Here is a 20,513-nt window from a genome sequence, read left to right as displayed (position 1 = left end):
AATAAAAAAACAACCAAATTGAAGAATGGGAGAAGGATTTGAATAGACATTTCTCCAAAGATATACAAATAGCCAGTAAGTACATGAAAACATGCTTAACATCATTAGCCATCATAAAAATGCAAATCAAAACCACATGAGATACCACTTCACATTTACTGGGATGATAACAAAAAAGACAGATGATAACAAGTGTTGGCCCAGTTATGGAAGCCTCGAACTCCTCACCCACTACTGGTAGAAATGTGAAATGGTGCAGCTGCTTTAGAAAACATTAGTTTCAGGGGCACGTGGTGACTCAGTCGGTTAAGCATCTGCCTTTGGCTCAGGTCATGATTCCAGTGTCCTGGGATTGAGCCCCGCATCAGGCTTCCTGCTCGGTGAGGATATGTAGCAATCCCATTCCTAGGTATATACCTAAGAGAAATGAAAACATATGTCTATTCAAAAACTTGTACACAAATGTTTATAGCAACATTATAATGCCAAAAGGTGGAAACAACCCAAGCATCCATCAACTGGTAAGTGGATAAGTCCAATATGTATATCCATATAATGGAATATTATTTGGCCACAGAAGGGAAAGTTACATGCTATAATAATGACAAAGCTTGAAAACATTATGCTAAGTGAAAGAAACTGGTCACAAAGAACCATTTATATGAAACATCCAAATTGGCAAATCTATAGAGACAGAGAGTAGATTAGTGATTGACTAAGGTTGGGGGGAATGGATGGAAAGATTGGGGGTGATGGCTAGAGGTTCTAGGTTATTCTTTGGGCTGATGAAAATATTCTAAAATTGATTATAGTGATGGTCACACAACTCTGAATATACTGAGGACCCTTACACTATATACTTTATATTTTTTAAGGATTTTATTTATTTATTTGAAAGAGAGAGAGAGGGAGAAAGCACGAGCAGGGCGAGCAGTAGGCAGAGGGAGAAGGAGAAGCAGACTCCCAGCTGAGCAGGGAGCCTGATGTGGGACTCAATCCCAGGACCCTGGGATCATGACCTGAGCTGAAGGCAGATGCTTAGCCAACTGAACCACCCAGGCACCCCATACAATGTATACTTTAAATGGGCAAATTGTATGGTATGTGAATTTTGTCTCGATTTAAAAAACACATGTATTTGATATTGGGGCTTCCAATCAAGATTGAGTAACAGAGACCACTTGAAACAACTAAAGAACTGGAACAAATATATGAAACAATAGCTCTTAAAATATTGGACATCAGGCAGCAGAAGACAGTGATCCTGGAGAAACAGGAAACAAAGGAAATGAGCCCTATGATTGCTCCACCCCTTAATGCATTGAGAGAGTTTCCAGGCCACAGTGCAGGGAAAGGGAACCAAGGTGGGCCAGCAGATTTCCTGGGTTGAGGATACAGAGCTGGGAAGCCAGGGAAGCCAAGGTGGTAAGAGTTCACAATGCAGAGTATGAGAGAAGACAGTGGCACAGAGAGAAAACTCCAGAAATCCACAGAGGGTCCTCTCTGAGTATGCAACTGAGTTCTGATCAGTGAATGCATATGAGAAAACCATCCCAAAGCCTAGGAAAGACCCACCTGAAAGGATTAGAGGGAACAGTGCCTGGAAGTCACACAGGGCCAGAAATAGTGTTTATTCTCAACAGTCAGAGTGGAAACTTCGTAATTCCACAGGGAATTGTTTAGAGTACTAAAGATCTTGGATCAATAGTAGGGAAAAATTAACCATAGAATAAACCCTGCTCAGGCTCTGCCTAACAAATCTTAAAAACAAAACTTGAAAGAGTCCAACAAAACATCAGTTAACCATGGCACAACTTTAAGTGGGTACATGTACCTGAGGTCTCCAGAGGAGAAAGAGGGAAGAAAAATTTACTTGAAGAAATTGTGTCCAAAATATTCCAATTTGATGAAGATTATAAACCCAAAGAAACTCCATGAACCCCCAGCACAAGAAACAAGAAGAAAACCACACCAAGGCATATCATAATCAAATTGCTTAAAACTGGTAACAAAACAGAAAATTCTAAAAACAGAGAAGAAAACATGTGCAGAGGACCAAAGATACAGATGACAACCGATTTCCTCTCAAAAACAATACACATGAAAAAGCAATGGAATAGTAAAAACAAAACAAAACAAAACAAAAATCTGTCAACCTAGAGCTCTTTACCAGTGAAAGAACATCCTTCCAAAAAAGGAGAAATAGGACTCTTTTAGATATACAAAAGCTGAAAGAAGTTTTCAGACATCAAAAGCAAACCTGCACTGTAAGAAATGTTGAAGGAAATTTTTCAAACAGAACGAAACTGAGATCAGAGGGAAATCTAGTGAAGAGCATTAAATGGCAACTATATGGGTAAATATAACAACTATTTTTATTATTATTTAAATCTCTTTCAAAGGTAATCAACTTATAAAGCAAGAATAATAGTGTATTGTGGAATTTATATTATGTAGAAGTAAGGAGCAAGGTTAGGGAGGGAAGAAATGAAATTATATTGCTATAAGGTTTTTATACTGAATGTGAAGTAGTATCATATCACTTAAAGGTAGATTGTGATAAGTTAAAGATGTATATTATAAATGCTAAAGCAACCACTAAAATAACATGACAAGGAGTTATAGCTAACAAGTTAAAAAAGCGAGTGAGAGAGATAAAGGAGAATCATTTTAGAATAATCTGAAAGAAGGCAGAAAAATAGAAAAAGGGGAATGAAGAATAGGTGGGACAAAGAGAAAATAAATAGCAAGATGGTAGATGCAACCCTTCCTCCAAACCAATAATCACATTAAATGTACAGACCAGTATCCCTCATGACTAAAGATGTAAAAATTATTAACAAAATTTTCGAAAACCAAGTGCAACAATATATAAAAGGGATTTAATATGTGAATGAATGGGGTTTATCCCAGGAATCCAAAGTTGGTTTAACATTAAAAAATTAATGTCATAGGTCATATTAATAGACTAAAAAGAAAAAAACCCATATGTTTATGTCAATAGACTCAGAGAAAGCATTCGACATAATTCAGCATCCATTCCTGATAAGAATTCTGAGCAAAGTAGGGATAACAAAATAACAAAAATCTACAACTAACATCATACTTGACTGTGAAAGACTGAATGCTTTTCCACTGAGATCAAGATACAAGAATGTCCCTTCTCATCACTTTTATTCAACATTGTACCGAAGGTTGTAGCTTGTGTGATAAGGTAAGAAAAAGAAATGAAAGACATGTGGATTGAAAAAGAAGTAATGCTGTCTTTATTCACAGACAACATGATTGTGTACATAGAAAATCCTATGGAATCTACCAAAAAGAGTTAATAGAACTGATTAGTGAGTTTAACAAGTTGCAGGATACAAGATCAACATGCAAAAAAATATATATTTAAATATACTAACAATAAACAGCAATAACTTAAAATTGTAAATGCCATTTAGAATAGCATGAAACATAAAATACTTAAGGTAAAAATCTGACAAAAGATGTGCGAACTTGTACGCTGAAACTTACAAAACACTGCTGAGAGAAATTAGAGAAAACTTAAATAGTGGGACCAGCTTCATGGATCAAAAGACTCAGTATTGTCAACATATCAATTCTCCTCAAATTAATCTATAGATTTTTGTAATATCTCAATCAAAATTATAGCAGACTTTTGGGGTAGAAACTGATAAGATGATTCTAAAATTCATGTAGAAATGCAAAGAAGAGGGCGCCTGGGTGGCTCAGTTGGTTAAGCGACTGCCTTTGGCTCGGGTCATGATCCTGGAGTCCCTGGATCGAGTCCCGCATCGGGCTCCCTGCTCGGCAGGGAGTTTGCTTCTCCCTCTGACCCTCCCCCCTCTCATGTGTTCTCTCTCTCATTCTCTCTCTCTCAAATAAATAAAGAAAATCTTAAAAAAAAAAAAGAAATGCAAAGAAGAACCTAGAATAGCCACAACACTGAAAAAGATGAACAAGTTTGATGAATTTATACTATCTGTCTTTAAGACTTACTGTAAAGCTACAATAATCAAGACAATATGGTATCAGCATTAAAACAGACAAATAGATCAATGGCACTGAATAGAGTCCAGGAATAGATCTACATATATATAGCGAATTGGCTTTTGACAAGGGTACTTAAAGCAATTCAATGTAGAAATAATCATCTCAACAAATTATGCTAAAGCAACAGTACGTTCATAGTCAAAAAGAAGAGAAATGAAATAATAATATAATTCATGCCTCACAGTATATGGAAAATTAACTGAAAATAGATTAAAAATGTAAATTGAAAGCCTAAAACTATAAAACTTCTATAAGAAAATGTAGGAGAAAATCTTTGTGACCTTGAGTTAAGTAAATTTCTTAGATACAAAACCAAAATCACAGTACATTAAAAAACTGGACAAATTGAATTTCATCAGAATTAAGAACTTCTCTTCAAAAGACATGGTTAAGAGAATAAAAAGAGAAGGCATGCTTATGAGAAAAGTTTTGCAAATCACACATTTGACGAAGGACTTGTATCCAGAATATATTAAGCTCTCCTCAAAACTCGATAAGAAAAACAACCCAATTGAAGAATAGGGTCAAGATGTGAGCAGACATTTCATTAAAGAAGAAATGTAAGTGGTAAATAACCACGTGGAAAGATGCTCAACATCATTAGTTATTAGGGAATTGCAAACCACAAAGAGATACTACTGCATGTCTATTAGAATGACTAGAATTTGAAAGATTGACCATATGAAGTGTGGCAAAAATATAGAGAAACTGGAACTCTTACATACTGCTGGTGGGGGGTGTAAAATTGTACAATCACTTTGGAAAACAGTTCGGCAATCGCCTAAAAAGTGAGATCTACCATATGACTCACCCATTCCACTTACTGCAGTATTACCCAAGTAGTATTGACCCAAGAAAAATGAAAGCGTATATCCATACAAAGACTTGCACATGAAAGTTTGAATGTTCCGAGCAGCTTTATCTGTCATAGCCAAACACTGGAAACAACCTAAGTGTGCGTCAGCAGATGAACGGATAAGCCCGATGTGGTGCATCCACCCAATGGGATTCTGCTCAGCAATAAAAAGGAATGAGTTACTGATACATGCAAAAACATGGAGGAATCACAAAATAGTTACGAGAGAAAGAAATCACATAAAAAAAGGATATGTACGGTATGATCCCATTTATATAAAATCCTAGAAAATGCAAACTAATCTGGTGACAGAGAACAGATCAGTTGCTGCCTGGGGACAAGGGGGGAGGCCAGGAATTACAGAAGGGCATGAAGAACCTTTTGAGGGTGATGGATATGATAAGTTCACAGTCTAATTGTGGTGATGGTCTCAAAGTGAGTACATACATCAAAACTTATCAAATTGTATGCTTTTTTTTTTTTTTAAGAGAGAGAGAGCGCGTGTGCAAGTGGGGGGGCGTGGCAGAGGGAGAAAGAGAGAGAGCATCTCAAGCAGGCTCCCCGCTGAGTGCAGAGCCCGACACAGGGCTTGATCTCATGACTTTGAGAACATGACTTGAGCTGAAATCAAGAGTCGGACGCTCAATCGACTGAGCCACCCAGGCGCCCTTCTTTTAAAAATTTTTTAAAATTGTACATTTCAATGTATTCTATTTATTATATGCTAATTATACCTCTGCAAAGCCGTTAAAAACAAATGACAACAACAAAAACCCAGCCCCAAACATGCTTTGTTTGTTTTTTTATTTTTTATTTTTTATTTTTATTTTTTTATTATTTTAAATATTTTTATATTTATTTGTTATTTCATTTTATTTTATTTTATTTTATTTTATTTTAAGTAGTCTCCACACCTAATGTGGGGCTTGAACTCATGACCCTGAGACTAAGAGTTGCATGATCTACAGACTGAGCTAGCCAGGTGCCCCTGCGCTTAAGTTTTTATAAAGTAAGTTAACGTCGGGAGAAATAGCAAGGCAAGTGGCACAGAGACAGGGTGGGAACTGTGCACGTGGACCAGGGGTGTTAGGTGCTTGGAAACAGGGGCAGAAGTAAGCAGTGGACCCTAGACGTGGCCTGCCTGAGCTCTGGTCCTGGGTCTGCCTCTTACCAGCTGGGGGCCGTGCACCGAGCTAGTTAAGAGGATAGACTAGCTGCCCGGGTGCCTGGGTTAAAATCTCACATCTGCTACTGTTCAAATGCGGGGCTGTGGGCAAGTCATTTAAACTCACTGTGCCTCAGTTTCTTCACCTGTATAATGGGCAGCGACCATACATCTCTCAGCATCCGGCATAGCTCCTGATATTTAATAGGTGCTCAGTGAACATTAGCTGTTATCAGTAGTTCTGAGGGAGTTGACGACCGGGTCGGGGGCAGATCTCGAGCACCCAGTGCCCAGCCCTCCTGGACAAGCCAAGCCCAGCCCCAGGGAGGAAAGCGTGGCTGTGAAGGTTGCTTCCAGGCCTCGATCTCAGGCGCTTGGCTCACCTGCCCAGACTGACATTATTGCTTCTGGACAGCTGATTTGTTTGTTTTTTATTTTTTATTTTTTATTTTTATTTTTTTATTATTTTAAATATTTTTATATTTATTTGTTATTTCATTTTATTTTATTTTATTTTATTTTATTTTATTTTAAGTAGTCTCCACACCTAATGTGGGGCTTGAACTCATGACCCTGAGACTAAGAGTTGCATGATCTACAGACTGAGCTAGCCAGGTGCCCCTGCGCCAGCAGCTGCGTCCTGGGCCGCACAGGCCCCACCTCCCCTGGCCTGGTCAGAGGCTGGGCTGAGCATCACTGCAGCTGTGGGAGTCCTGCCCTTGATGGAGCCGCGTGCCCGGCACCGTGCGAAGCTCAGTACACGCATTCTCCTCTTTAGTCCTCTCAGCAGCCTGGAGACATGAGGGTCTTTGGCTTCATTTCCCCAATGAGGGCGCTAGCCTCAGAGAGGCTGGGCGGTCTGTGTGAGGTCACAGGTCTCTCTCTCCTCTCACTGGCCCTGAGCACCGTTTCCTTGGGGCCCTGGAGGTGGAGGGGGGGGGAGGGGGCGGGGAGATACTGAGAGTGGTAGCTTTCTGCCTCTCCCCTGCAGGGGTCTGGCCCTTGCTGCTTTCCTGGGCTTGGTCTTGTGGCTGGTTCTGGACACCTCCCAGCGGCCTGAGCAGCTAGTGTCCTTTGCAGGAATCTGCGTGTTCATCAGCCTCCTCTTTGCCTGCTCAAAGCATCACCGCGCAGTGAGTGCTTAGTGGTCAGGTCCGGGCTGGGCCGCAGCCCCTTCTCTCCCTGCCTCCTTGGACCTTGCAGCCACCCCCTGAAGCCAAGACCCCTCCCCATTTCACAGTGTGGCCAACGTCCCCCTACAGCCTCCGGCTAAGCCTCACAGAGATCCTCATGCACCCCTGAGTTTGGGGATCACTGCCAAGAAATCATTAAATGCTGAGAGAGAGCAGCAACCCTCCTCTGGGGGTGTGGGCATCGAGGGAGTGGGTCAGGGCAGCTGGGAGCCCTGCCCTTGGAGGAGGGGTGGGGGGAGGTCCGGGCAGACACCCCCACTCCAGCTCTGCCCACCCAGTGATGACCAGGACCGAGTACCGTGGCAGGCTGGAGGCTGCTCGTGTCTTGCATGGGTCCCTAGACCTTTCCCCACCCTGCCCACTTCCCCAGGCCCGTGGCTGCTAAGAGTGTGACCTGTTCTGACTCCAGTGGAGGTGACCATTGGCAACGGGCCCAGAGTTCTGGCTGGGTCCAGTCTCTGTCCTACAGACAGACCCAAACTCCCACAGCCCATCAGTAGCATCATGCTCTCTGGCCTTACCCTCTGCTCTTCCTCTGCGGATCCCCGCAAGGAGCTGAGCTCACCAGGACCTTTCTTTTGAGTGGCAGGTGTCCTGGAGGGCTGTGTCCTGGGGCCTCGGCCTACAGTTTGCACTTGGACTCTTCGTCATCAGAACAGAACCAGGATTTATTGCATTCCAGTGGATGGGCAACCAGATCCAGGTGCGTACGTGGGGCCCAGCAGCCCATGGCGTCTTGAGCTGCCAGGAAATGGAGCCACTCTGTCGGGGGAAGGTGGGTGGTGAGGCCGTAGGGAGGGATTGGGACCAGGATGGTGGGTGTGCCCTGGGTCCTGGATCACATGAGCAGCCGGGGCTGGGCAGTTCAGCTGCTGCTTCCCTCAGGCCTGGGGCCACCTGCCCAGACGGAGCCATCCATTCACAGCCTGGTCTGATGTGGGAAGGAATCTCAGGACAGGGAGTTTCTTAGGGAACCCGGGCACAAGGCCGGTGGCCTTCAGCAGTCACGAGGGATGTGGACCTTGTAATAGTTAAAAGTGCTAAAAAAAAAAAAAATTCCAAATGATTTACTTTGTGTACGTGTGTGCGTACAAATGATGTTCAGTTTACTGAAGTCATATTTTTAAATTCCATTGTTTGTTGTAGTAAATACACATACCACAAAATTTACCATTTTCATCATCTTTAAGTGTCATGAAGCTCCTTCACATTGTTGTGCAACCATTATGAGTTACTTTTTAAAGTATAAATTATCAGGGGCGCATGGCTAATCCTCTCCGCACCCCAGTCTCGCCAGCTCGGATTTCCATGTGCTGGTCCCCACTGTCATTTTATAGATGAGACTACTGAGGTCTGGACGAGAGAAGTGACTTGTCCCTGAAGTCACAATGCAAGGTCAGGACCTAAAACCAGCTCTGTAGAAGGGTGGCCGCAAGGCCAGCAAGGCCACCAGCCTGGGGTGGGGACAGGATGGCGCTGTGAGGGGAGTAAGCAGGTGCACAAGGCACCACCCAGAAGAGCCTTCACACACGTCTGGCTCACCATCGTCCTTGCTTTCACAAAGCACACTGCCAGGTACGGCCCCCGGGGGGCCTGGGAGGCCCGCTGTCTCTCCCCCTGGGCTGCCGGACAGGCCCGTGGCCAGCAAGGTCCCTCCGGCTCACCCAGCCCCAGGCTCCTGGCCACCATTTCTCCCTTCTTGCTTCCTGGCCTCCCTCCAGGCTTTTGCTTTGTTTTATGTTTTGCTTTCAGATCTTCCTGAGCTACACGGATGCCGGCTCCAGCTTCGTGTTTGGGGAGGCGATGGTCAAGGGTGTCTTTGCCTTTCAGGTCAGCTCAACTCTTGGCCCACGAGGCCTTTAGCCGGGGCTGCCCGGCGCCCCCAAGCTAGTGGGGAGTCTGGGTGAGCAGCTGGGCCAGGCCCAGGTGGAGGGGAGGGCTCTTGCGGGTGGAGCCGCATCCTGGACCTCAGGAAGCGTAAGCGCCAGGGTGTCGAGTGGGGCCCCCACAATGTGTTCACCTGCTGGTATGTTTTCTGTGTGTTTTGTAAAATTTGCAAAGTTTTCCTTAAAAATGAACCCCCAGTTGCTGGAATTGTGTGAGGCTGAGGACAAGAAGTGAGGGTAGGGGCAGGGGGCTGGCACCTGCTTTCGCCTTAGCCTCCACCATGGCTGCAGGGACCCGAGGCCTGTGAAGGACACTTTCCAGGAACCCTTAGTCACAAACGACCCTCTCGACCCTCTCGGGCTGCTTCTACTTCAAGGCCCTCACAGGCCACCTCTGCAGGAAGCTGGCCCTGATTATCCAGCTGCAAGCTAGGCCTCCCTCCTCTGGACTCTCCCGGACCTACAGCCCCTCCCTCCCTCTCTCCTTCCCTCCTTCCAGCGGTTTATCATGTGCCTGTTCCAGTGCAAAGTACTACAGAGGAAACTGACCGAAAGACTCCAGGGCCTTGTTGTGTGTGGCAGAGCCCTGACCCTGACCCTGACCCTGACCCCGACCCTGACTTGACACGGGGCAGCCTGTGTTGAGTTTGCAGGTGCGGCCGCTCCCCTATTCTGCGTGGAAATGTGCTTGTATTTCTTCTTTCTCCCATTGACTGCCTGAGCACCCACGTGCCTCCTTCCGTAAGACCTCTGCCCGCCTCACACCCGCGCTGTCTAAAGACCCTGAAGCCCCCTTCAGGCTTAAGCTCCACTTGCAATGCCAGCAGAGAGAGAGAGAGAGAGAGAGAGAGAGAGACTCTGCCATTGTTCCCATGGCTCCATGGACGGGATCCCATGCTGCCTACGCGAGCATGCCCCAGACCACTGTCACCGTGGGGCTGCTGTGCGGGATCCCACGTGTAGGTTCGGGAGGTTTCTGCTTTCTATTACTCTGGCCATTGTTTCTAGAGCCTCCCACCCTGCAGTGGGTGTTGGGCTCCGGAGGCTTCCAGCCTGAGCCATGGGCTCAGCTCTGCACTGCTGGGCTGATGTTGAGCCCGGTGGTGAGTCTGGACGTCTCCAGGTCCGCTTCCCCTGCCATTGACTCGTGGTGAGGTCACCTTGTGTCACAGCATCTGTGTGTGCCACCAGCTCTCAGGGAAATGTCCCCTTTAGCCAAGGCATTCGAATAATGTCAGTGCTCGGAGAAAAGAGGGAGGGGACCCGGTTCCTGTCCTCTCAGGAGTCTTGTGTGCCCTGGGATGGGCTGATCCATCACGTTCCTCAGAGACCAGTTCTGTGTAGAGAGGGGAGGTGGGGGCGCAGCCTCTGTCGGTGCCCCCCAAAGGTCCCCGAACACCATTCCTGTAGGGCAAGGGGGGGCTGCTCCCTTCACACTTGCATTTCCAAGCAGGGGCCACCCAGGGTTCCAGGGAGAGCCTGGCTGACTTCCTGTGTTCACTGGACAGAAAGACAACAGCCTGCATCCTCTTACTCTTTAAAAGACAAACACTCTACAGCTCAGCCTCCCCAGGAAGCCAGGTTCAAGTGCAGTTGGCACAGCCGGAAGTGCCCGGGGAGTCCATTTAGGGAGGGATTGCTTCAACTAGGGACAGGGAGGATAACACCCCCCGGAGGTGGTGTTTGATGTGCAGGACAAGAAAGATTTGGAGGCGCAGAGAGGCAAGAAGAGGAAGTTCATGGGATAAGCACGGAGGTGAGAGTGCGCAGGTGTGTCTCAAGTACAGGGCGGAGTTCCCTCTGCTGACACGAGAGCTATTGGTAGGAAAGTATGGGCTAGGGCACAACCCAGACGTGTGGTGGGGCTGTACCTGGAAGGGTCCTAAATGCCATGTGGAGGCACCTGGGTTTTGTCCCCAGGAAATGGGAGCTCTTGAACATTTTTGAGCAGGGAGGGACTTTTTTGGAGCTTTGGGACAGTTACCATGTCAATAGTGGGTAGGAAGAGTTGTAGCCAGGATGCTTGGAATAGAGGACCAGAGGAGGCTGCCTCATCCCCACGTGGTGACCTGGGGCCACCGGACTCCGTGGTGCAGGAGAGAGATCACCTCGGGGAACGGAGGCTGAGGGGGCCTGCAGGAAGCACGTCACTTAGCTCCACGTGTTGTAGCCGTGTTTGCATTTAGCTGTTGGAGGGCAAGGCCTGGGTCTTACCCATCCTTGTGTCCCTTGACTGACCCTGAGCCCTACAAAGCCCCTCCCTGTGCCTGGACGCTGCTCTTTGCTGAGCAAATGGTGGTTCTCTGGTGCCTGCACGTGGGACGTCCCTCCGTGCCTGCTGGGAAGTCTGGCTCTGCGAGCCACAGCTGTGGGTTGGGCTCCTCTCCCTGGCCGGGCTGCCATTCCCATGACTGTGTGGTCCTGAGCAGCTCTCCCTTTGGCCCAAGACCAGGGCTAAGCTCTTTTTTCTCCAAACCTCCCCAGCAGAGCCCAGAGCTTCCTGACCCTCTAGAGCTAAGAGCTACACACGGGCTTTGCTGCAAGCTCCAGGGCCACCAGAAACCCTTTTGTCCCCCTCTAGACCCAAGACCTTGGTGGAACAGAGAAGAAAAGCACAGGGAGAAGGAAATCATAATAACAGCCCCTAGGTGTGGAGCCAGAACCACGTGCCAGGCACACACTTTGCCCTCCTAGCCACCCGTGGGGGGACTGCTATCGTTATCCTCTTTTTCACAGATGAGGATACTGAGGTTCAGAGTGGTTGTGACTTGCAAAAAGTCACAAAGCTAGTGACTGCTGGGATCAAGATTGGAACCCAGATCCAAAGCTCTTGCTTATTAGCTTCTCTGCCTTGATATCAAAGCACTTTCCTTGGTCGGCAGTGGTGACAAAGGGGTCCAGATCTTAGATGTTTGTTTTTCCCTTGGTTTGGAAGAAAAGAGTATTCTTTTTTTTTTTTTTTTTAAGATTTTATTTATTTACAAGAGACAGAGAGAGAGAGAGAGAGAGAGAGAGAGAGAGGCAGGAAGCAGAGGGAGAAGCAGGCTCCCTGTGGAGCAGGGACCCCAATGGGGGACTCGATCCCAAGACCCTGAGATCATGACCTGAGCCGAAGGCATACGCCTAACCGACTGAGCCACCCAGGCTCCCAGAAAAGAGTATTCTTGAGGACTATTTGGTTGCAAGTGACAAAGACCCATTTAAAACTTGCTTTAAAGAGAGGAGGGACGGAGGGCTGTTTCTTGCCTCACACACTGGAAGGCGAGGTAGAGCAGGTGCAGGCTGGACCCGGGGCAGTCAGGTTCATGGCCCTGAGCCCCACCTTTCTGCTTCTGCCAGGGCATCAGCTTCGCTCCTGCATACCAGATCTTCCCCTGACCCCCAGCAACATCAGGTGCTCATTCTTACAGCATGTGCCCCCAAACAAGGGAAACTCTTCTCTGCCAGCCCGAGGTAGAAAATCCTGGGGCAGTCCTCAGATTGCCCTGCCTCGGGTCACGTGACCGATCCTGGACCGATCGCTAAGCCCGGGGCAGGATTACTACAATTGCCGCAACTGGGGTCTTGTGCTCCCGCCCAAAGCCAGGGAGTCGGGTGCTCTGACTGAGTGGGCGCCACCCTGAGAAGCTCGTCACTGCAAGGAGCAGGGCCCAGGAGAGGTGGTACCATCCCTCCACGACAGAAAACAAGGCAGGCAGCTCCCCGTGGGACCTGTGATCAGCTGCACTTTCAGGGCGTCCTTGTGTTCCGAGGGAGTGTTTGTGGTCTGTGGTCTAGCGCAGGAGCAGGGCCCAGGTGAGAGCTAGCATACCTGCCTGGGAGGAGCAGCGGTGGCATTGACCCTTTGATCTACAGTCCCTCTCGGCCGTAACGTGGGGACACATTTGGGAGTCTAGGCTGGACTTCCTGACCAGGGTGCTTAGTTCCTGACTTGTCGGTGGTAAGTGACAGAAACACACCTCAAATGGACTTGAGCCAAAAAAAGAAACAAAGCAGAACTAAAAAATCAAGATTGATTTCTATAACTGAAGAAATCCAGGGCCTCGGATCCTACTGGATCCAGATACTGAGCATCACCTGGGATCCACCTGGCCTATGTCCTGGTTCTGTGTTCTTGGCGTTGGCTTTAGACTTAGTCTCAGGTAGGCTCCCTTGAGGTGGTGGCAAAGAGATACCGGGCTTACATCCAACCAACTTAGCAACCTTACTTAGCAGGGACAGAGAAAGAGAGAGAGCATGCCTGATTTCCACTAGCTCTAGCAGGAAACCCAGGAGTGGGCCCTTCTTGGCCTGGCTTGGAGTATATGTCATCTCCAGATTATAGCCAGGGAGGGTAAATGACTTGGATCCATTAAACCTGGAGCCCATCGAGTGAGAGTGGAGGAGGGGGTGGTTCCCAAAGGAAAATAAAACTTTGTCACCAAAAGCAGCAGGGGAAGGGGCACAGGGCCGGCCAAGCAGCCTCTGTCCACTGATATCCCATACTGCTTCTCTCCCAGTCTAGCCCTGAAACGATCACCTGGCTTGCTGCTGTGTCCATCCTCTTGCCAGTGTTAGCTGTGTGTCCTCCCATCTTTTCTCCCTTTCCGGAAGAACACGCACACACCTGCTACTTGCCCCTCTCCCCCAATCACCCTGTACAACCGTGGCTGCATAGATGGTTGGGCTGGAAGGGAACTCGTTGATCTTTGCGTCCCCCCCTTTAATATTACAGATGGCCAAACCACACCCCAGAGAGGAGCAGTGACCTGGGCGCAGTCACCCAGTGAGTTAGGGCGGAGCCAGGGCTGGAGCGGGGTGATTGGACTACCAGCCAAGTGGTGTTTTCTTCTTGTACTATAAGTTGAACTCAGTGACATCACGTCTCCCTTCCAAATACAAAGAGCAACCTTCATGCTGATAATGTTAAATTTAAAACATGTTAAATGGTTGCTAAAGACTTGGAGTTTGGATGTTCAGCCAAGAGAGAAAAAACAAGGGAGGTGGGTTTATCATTAGCCAGACTCAGCGTTTCCCAGTCAAACACTAACCGTTTCTTGGCCCCTGAGAGGCCCTGTCCTCTGGCCAAACTCGTGGTTAGTCGATTAGCTGGTGGCCTCCTTCACTAAGACAGACCAGATCAGGGAGGATTTAAATATCCCATGGCCATGGAATTCCCTTCTTCACAAGATTCATTAATCACGAAATTTCACTCACCCACCCCCCCCCCTGCATCGCGCACACACTCACACATGCACACAAACACGCACACACTCACACATGCACACAAACACGCGCGCACTCACACATGCACACAAACACGCGCGCACTCACACATGCACACAAACACGCGCGCACTCACACATGCACACAAACACGCGCACACACACACACAAGCACAAGCCCTTGCTAAGCTTGGGGCTGGTCCTCAAGGTGGGAGTGGTTTTGTTGGTGCTGAGTCGAACGGAAGACTTAGGAGCTTTCTTTGCCTTCTTTCCATGGATCATGTGGCCGTGGTCCAAGGCCTTTGGCTCCTGATGGCCTGGGGAAGTCTTCTCTGAGCTCACTCAGATGTTCAGAATCCAAGCTGCTTCCTGCTGGGCCACGGTCCAGCTCATCACTTCTCCAGGAAGCTGAGTCTCTGCCCGGGGCTTCTGGGTCCCTCCACCTCCCCTGGCCTAGAGTCCAGCACCGTCGACGTGGCAGCCACCTCTTGGCTGTATCATCTTGATTAGTCATTCCACCTTGGCTCCATCTCTCTTCTGGTAATTTCCCACCCACACAGTGGCCTCCCCCGAGGCTCCTGCATCCTTCCTGGGTCTGGCTGACCCTGTCGAGCATGCTTACTTGTTCCTTCGCTGTGGCTCCCGCCTCTGGAACATTCACCCACATACTGAGCTCAGCAGTGCTGCTCAGATGTTCCCCCTAAGGAACAGTGAGGGGAAAGAAAGTGTTTTCATCTCCCAAGGTTTTGGGGTATCTGCCTGATGCAGCTTTGGCCATCCCCAATGGTCGACAGTGCGACATTTGGCCAAAAATAAAATCAAATAAGGAAAGGGCCAAAAGGCACTGTGATTGATTTAATCAAGGTAATCAAGGGGTCCCTGGTAACCTGGTAACCTCAGTGAGCATGATTTTCAGGGGAAGGAGTGGGAAGTAAGTGGAAACTGGGGTGGGGTGCTAGAAGGAAGGAGGTGGGCGATTGGACTGGGAGAGATCTTGTGAGAATCTGGTGTCTACATAGGTCTCTGAAGGAGACTTTGACAGGCTGTTGGGCATGAGGGAGCAGAGTGTTGAGGTCATTCCGGGCAAGGGGCGGCAGGAGCAGGAAATCAGGAGGCATGTCCACTTTGTGTGGCCATGGAGTAAGCCTCTGCCTTTCTGTAAGCATAGTGAACCCCCCCACACCCGGAAGGATTGTCCAGCTTTGCGTTGTTGTGTGTGTGGTTGGTTTCTTGTTTCTTCCTTTTTTTTCTTTTATTTTTCTTTATATGTTCTTTATATGTTCTCTTGTTTCTTCCTTTTTTTTCTTTTATTTTTCTTTATATGTTCTTTATATGTTCTCTTGTTTCTTCCTTTTTTTTCTTTTATTTTTATTGAAGTGTGACTGACATAACATCCTATTAGTTTCAGGTATATATCATGGTGCTTTGATATTTTTAGACATTATGAAGTGATCCCCATAATAAGTCATCTTGTAAGTCATCTGTCAATGTACGAAGTTATTATAATACTATCAACTGTATTCCCTATGCTGAACATTGCATCCCTGTGACTTATCTACTTTTTAAAATTTTTAAAACTTGTATTTGTTTATTTTAAGCAGGCTCCACGCCCAGTGCGGAGCCCAGCATGGGGCTCCATCTCACAAACCTGAGATCATGAACTGAGATCAAGAGTCAGACACTTAACCAGTTGAGCCACCCAGGCGCCCCTCTTGTTTTTTTTGATAATAGCCAATCTGACTAGTGTGAAGTGATCTCTCATTGTGGTTTTGATTTACATTTTCCTGATGATGAATGATGTTGAGCATCTTTTCATGTGTCTGATGGCCATCTGTATGTCTTCTTTGGGAAAATGTCTATTCAGGTCCTCTGCCCATTTTTAAATTGAGTTTTTTGGGGGGGCATTAAGTTAATTATGTAAGTTTTTTATATATTTTTGATGTTAACACCTTATCAGATATATGGTTAACAAATATCTTCTCCCATTCCGTAGGTTGCCTCTCTGTTTTGTTGTTGGTTTCCTTCATTGTGCAGAAGCTTTTTAATTGGATGTAATCACATTTGTTTATTTTAGCTTTTCTTGCCCTTGCCTGAGGGTCCTGGCCCAAAAAACATCACTAAGGCCCATGTCAGAGAGCTCACTGCCTATGTTTTCTCCTAGATGTTTATGGTTTCGGGTCTTGCATTCAAGTCTTTAATCCATTTGAATTTATTTTTGTGTCTGGTGTAAGAAAGTGGTCCAGTTTCATTCTTCTGCATGTAGCTGTCCAGTTTTCCCAGCGCCATTTATTGAAGACATTGTCTTTTTCCCATTGGATATTTTTGCCTCCTTGTTGTAGGTTAACTGACCATATAAACATAGATTTATTTCTGGCCTCTCTATTCCATTCCACTGATCTATGTGTCTGTTTTCGTGCCAGTACCATACTGTTCTGATTACTATAAGCTTGTAGTGTAGTTTGAAAGAAGGGAGCATGCTACCTGCAGCTCTGTTCTTTCTCAAGACTGCTTTGGCTGTTCAGGGTCTTTGGTGGTTCTACACAAGTTTTAGAATTATTTGTTCTGGTTCCATGAAAAATGCCACTGATATTTTGATGGAGATTGTATAGGATTTGTGGATAATTTTGGGTCATATGGACATTTTAACAATATTAATTCTTCCAACCCATGTGCATGGGATATCTTTGCATTTATTCGTGTCATCTTTAATTTCTTCCACCAGTGTCTTTTTTTTTTAAGATTTATTTATTAGCAAGAGAGAGTGAGTGAGCACGAATGGCGGGGGAGGGGCAGCAGGAGAGGGAGAAGCAGACTCCCCACTGAGCAGGGAGCCTGACTCTGGACTCGGTCTCAGGACCCTGGGATCTGAGCCAAAGGTAGACGCTTAACCGACTGAACCGCCAGGCGCCCCATTTCACCAGTGTCTTATAATTTTCAGAGTACAGGTCTTTCACCTCCTTGGTATTTATTCATAGATATTTTATTCTTTTTGATACAATTGTAAATGGGATTTTTTTTTCTTAATTTCTCCTTCTGATAGCTCATTATTAGTGTATAGAAACACAACTGATTTGTGTATGTTAATTTTATATCCTGCAACTTTACTGATTCATTTATTAGTTCTAATAATTGTTTGGTGGAGTCTTTAGGGATTTTTTAAATATATAGTATCATTTTATTTGCAAATAGTGACAGTTTTACTTCTTCCTTTCCAATTTGGGTACCTTTTATTTCTTTTTTCTTGACTAATTGCTCTGGCTAGGACTTCTATGTCAAATAGAAGTGGTGAGAGTGGACATCCTTGTCTTGTTCCTGATCTTAGAGGAAAAGCTCTCATCCTTTCACCACTGAGTATGGTGTTAGCTGTGGGTTTGTCATATATGGCCTTTATTATGTTGAGGTATATTCCTTCTACATCGACGTTGCTGAGAGTTTTTATCATGAATGGATGTTGAATTTTGTCAATTGCTTTTTCTGCGTCGGTTGAGATGATCATGTATTTTTATCCTTTGTTTTGTTAATGTGGTGTATCACGTTGATTGACTTGCAGATGTTGAAGCGTCCCTGCATCCCTAGAATAAATCCCAAATGATGATGGTGTATGATCCTTTTAATGTACTGTTGACCGACTTTGGATTTTGTGGTTTGGGATTTTTGTGGGGTTTTGTGGGGCTGGCGACAGGGCCCTGTCTGCAGTGCTTAGGACTTTGGTGCTGGGGGTGTGGGGGTTCATCATCAGGAAGTCATCAAAAGCTGACTCAGCTTCCTCCACGAAGAGGAAGCATCGGGGTCCTCAGTGGGTTTAGTCCCACCTTCAGAGCCTGCTTCCCGGTAAAAAGTTGACATTTGCTCGGAGCATATGGTCTACACTCTAGAACAGTGGTTCTCAGACTGTGGCCTCCAGACCAGCGGCACCAGCAGCATCTGGCAATGCTCAGGCCCAAATCCTCAGGCCCCCCCCAGACCTACAGAATCTGAAACTCTGGGGGTGGGGCTCAACATTGGCATTTCTAGCAAATTCTCAGGTGATACTCCTGGTGCAGGGACCGTACTTTGAGAACCACTGGCCTAGACAAGCTAGAAGTCCCCTCCGCCTTCAGGGATGGCTCAGCATTGGCACTGGAGAGACCAGCTGGCAATGGTCAGGACTTACAAGAAGCTCTGTCTCTGGGAGGAGATGAATGCTTCTCCTGAGACAGAGAAATGAGGCGCTAGGGCAAACCTCCTCAGGGTCACGGCAGGGCCTTGGCAACCTGCGTGGAGTGACCAGGAAGGGCTCTGTCTTTTTGCAGGTGGGTGACCCTGGGCAGGTACCCCACATCTCACACTCTCAGCGTGCCCATTGGGGAAGTGGCTTTACGTCTGCCTCAGTTGGTTTGAGGATCGAGGAGTCACCACACACTGGCATAGGTAGGGCTGCGTATAGACACATAGTAGGGCTGCATGTACGCCCCTCTCCCTGACCACGGCAATACCGGCTTCCGCTGCCTGCCCCATCTCCTGCCACCTCACACACGATATAGGCCCCAAAGTTGTTCCCAGGCTGGGAGATCACGTGGGCCTCAGGGACCTTATTTAGTATGAAATGTCCCACATGAGAAATGAGGAGGTCACCTCTCTTCTCTTGCATTTATCTCCCCTCCCAAGACCATCACCATTTAATGCAAAACACAGCCTCCCTTCCACCCAAAACCCACGTCGGCTGGGTAGAAAATGTCTCTCGCTTGCTGCCTGGAGAAAGTCCCAAATCTGCAGCCAGGTCCTGCCGGCCCCGGGCTCTCTCCGCCCTGGCGTGGGGGCCCCGTGTGCAGCCCTGCCAGGCCGCTGCCGCCGGGCAGTCCCTCTCATGATAAATTGGACCAGCAGTCTAGACAGTACGTGATTGTGTCTGTCTCACCGCGAGGGGGGGCAGATGACGTCAGCGGCCCCGTGCTGGGGGCGTGCCCGGCACCAGGCAGCCAGGGCCAGTCACGAGTCTCGGGGCAGGAGGAGGGCTCCTCCACCCACAGCCGACGTTCCCTGTCGGGTGACATCCCCCTCGGCAGGGAGGCTGGTGACAGGGATGGGGCACGGAGCCGGCCCCGAGAAAACCGCAGTATCCATCTGGCCAGGGGAAGAAGACCCCCCAGCAGGGCCTGTCTCTCGCCTCCAGGGGAGCTGCCTGGGACAGAGCGTCTGTCTTCATCTGGGGCCGTCCTGCAGTCCCGATTCATTGTGAACCGGAGCCTGAGTGTGATTACACAAGACTCCCCCTTTTAAAAACAAAAACAGCTCCCCCTTAACCCCTCACCTCTCCTGAGAGCCTTCCTTCCGGCACAGCTAAGCTTCTCAAAAGAGCTGCCTGTTCTCGCTGTCTCCACCGGGGACCCCTGAATTGCTAGCTGTCAAGGGTCCGTGTCACTCCTCACCCTTCTGGAATGCTCGGGCACATCTGTCATAGCTGACCGACCGTCCTTCTTGGAAAGCTGTCCTCAGTTTCCATCACACCCCTGGCCTGGCCGTCCTCCAACCTCTCTACTTCTTCTCTGTCCCCTCCCTGCTCCCCTCCTTCCCTCTCCCCCTTCTGGGGTGCTGACCCCAGCGCCCCGTCCTTTCCTCACTGCTCTTCTCGCTCAGGGCGATTTTCTCGGGGAATTACATCTGTCCCATGGCCTCCACCTACACTCTTGTGCAAACAAGTCCAAACTAGGCCTGGCCCAGACCTCTCCTCTGAGCTCCTGACCCTTTTATCCAGCTGCCCACCCAGCACGCCCCTTGGCTGTTCCACAGGCATCTCAAACCCAGCACGTTCAAAACCCAGCTGATGAGCTGCCCCAAACCTTCCCTCTGCCCATGCTCCCCTCCCTTGAGAGGTGTCCACCGATTACAGAAAATTACAGGAGATGAGGAACTGGAAATACAGAAAAAAGAACTCAAATTTCCATAGTCCCAGCTACTTGCTGTTTGGATGTACTGACTTCTGGTCTTTCTATGCTTTTAATATCTAGTTTCCCCACCTAACATTTTAACCTAAGGATGCGCCTGCTATTACCAATTCTGCGTAACTTACTTTAAAATTGTTTGGAGGGGCGCCTGGGTGGCTCAGTCAGTTAAGCGTCTGCCTTCAGCTCAGGTCATGATCCCAGAGTCCTGGGATGGAGTCCCACGTCT

The 20,513-nt window shown here is 47.7% G+C and overlaps 1 protein-coding gene across 2 annotated transcripts in view; it reads left to right on the top strand.

The window, feature by feature from the left end:
* The window catches only part of SLC28A1 (solute carrier family 28 member 1), a 48,477-nt gene that overhangs the window by 8,930 nt on the left and 19,034 nt on the right, over positions 1–20,513 (top strand). For both annotated transcript variants that reach the window (XM_078078840.1, XM_036083095.2), the window contains exons 6-8: positions 7,072–7,213; positions 7,863–7,976; positions 9,026–9,103. In XM_078078840.1, coding sequence (XP_077934966.1) covers positions 7,072–7,213; positions 7,863–7,976; positions 9,026–9,103 — 334 coding nt within the window. The remainder of the gene's footprint in view (positions 1–7,071; positions 7,214–7,862; positions 7,977–9,025; positions 9,104–20,513) is intronic.

Source organism: Halichoerus grypus, chromosome 8 (assembly GCF_964656455.1).
Source record: "Halichoerus grypus chromosome 8, mHalGry1.hap1.1, whole genome shotgun sequence".
Lineage (NCBI taxonomy): Eukaryota > Metazoa > Chordata > Mammalia > Carnivora > Phocidae > Halichoerus > Halichoerus grypus.
This window is presented reverse-complemented; position numbering and strand designations above follow the sequence as displayed.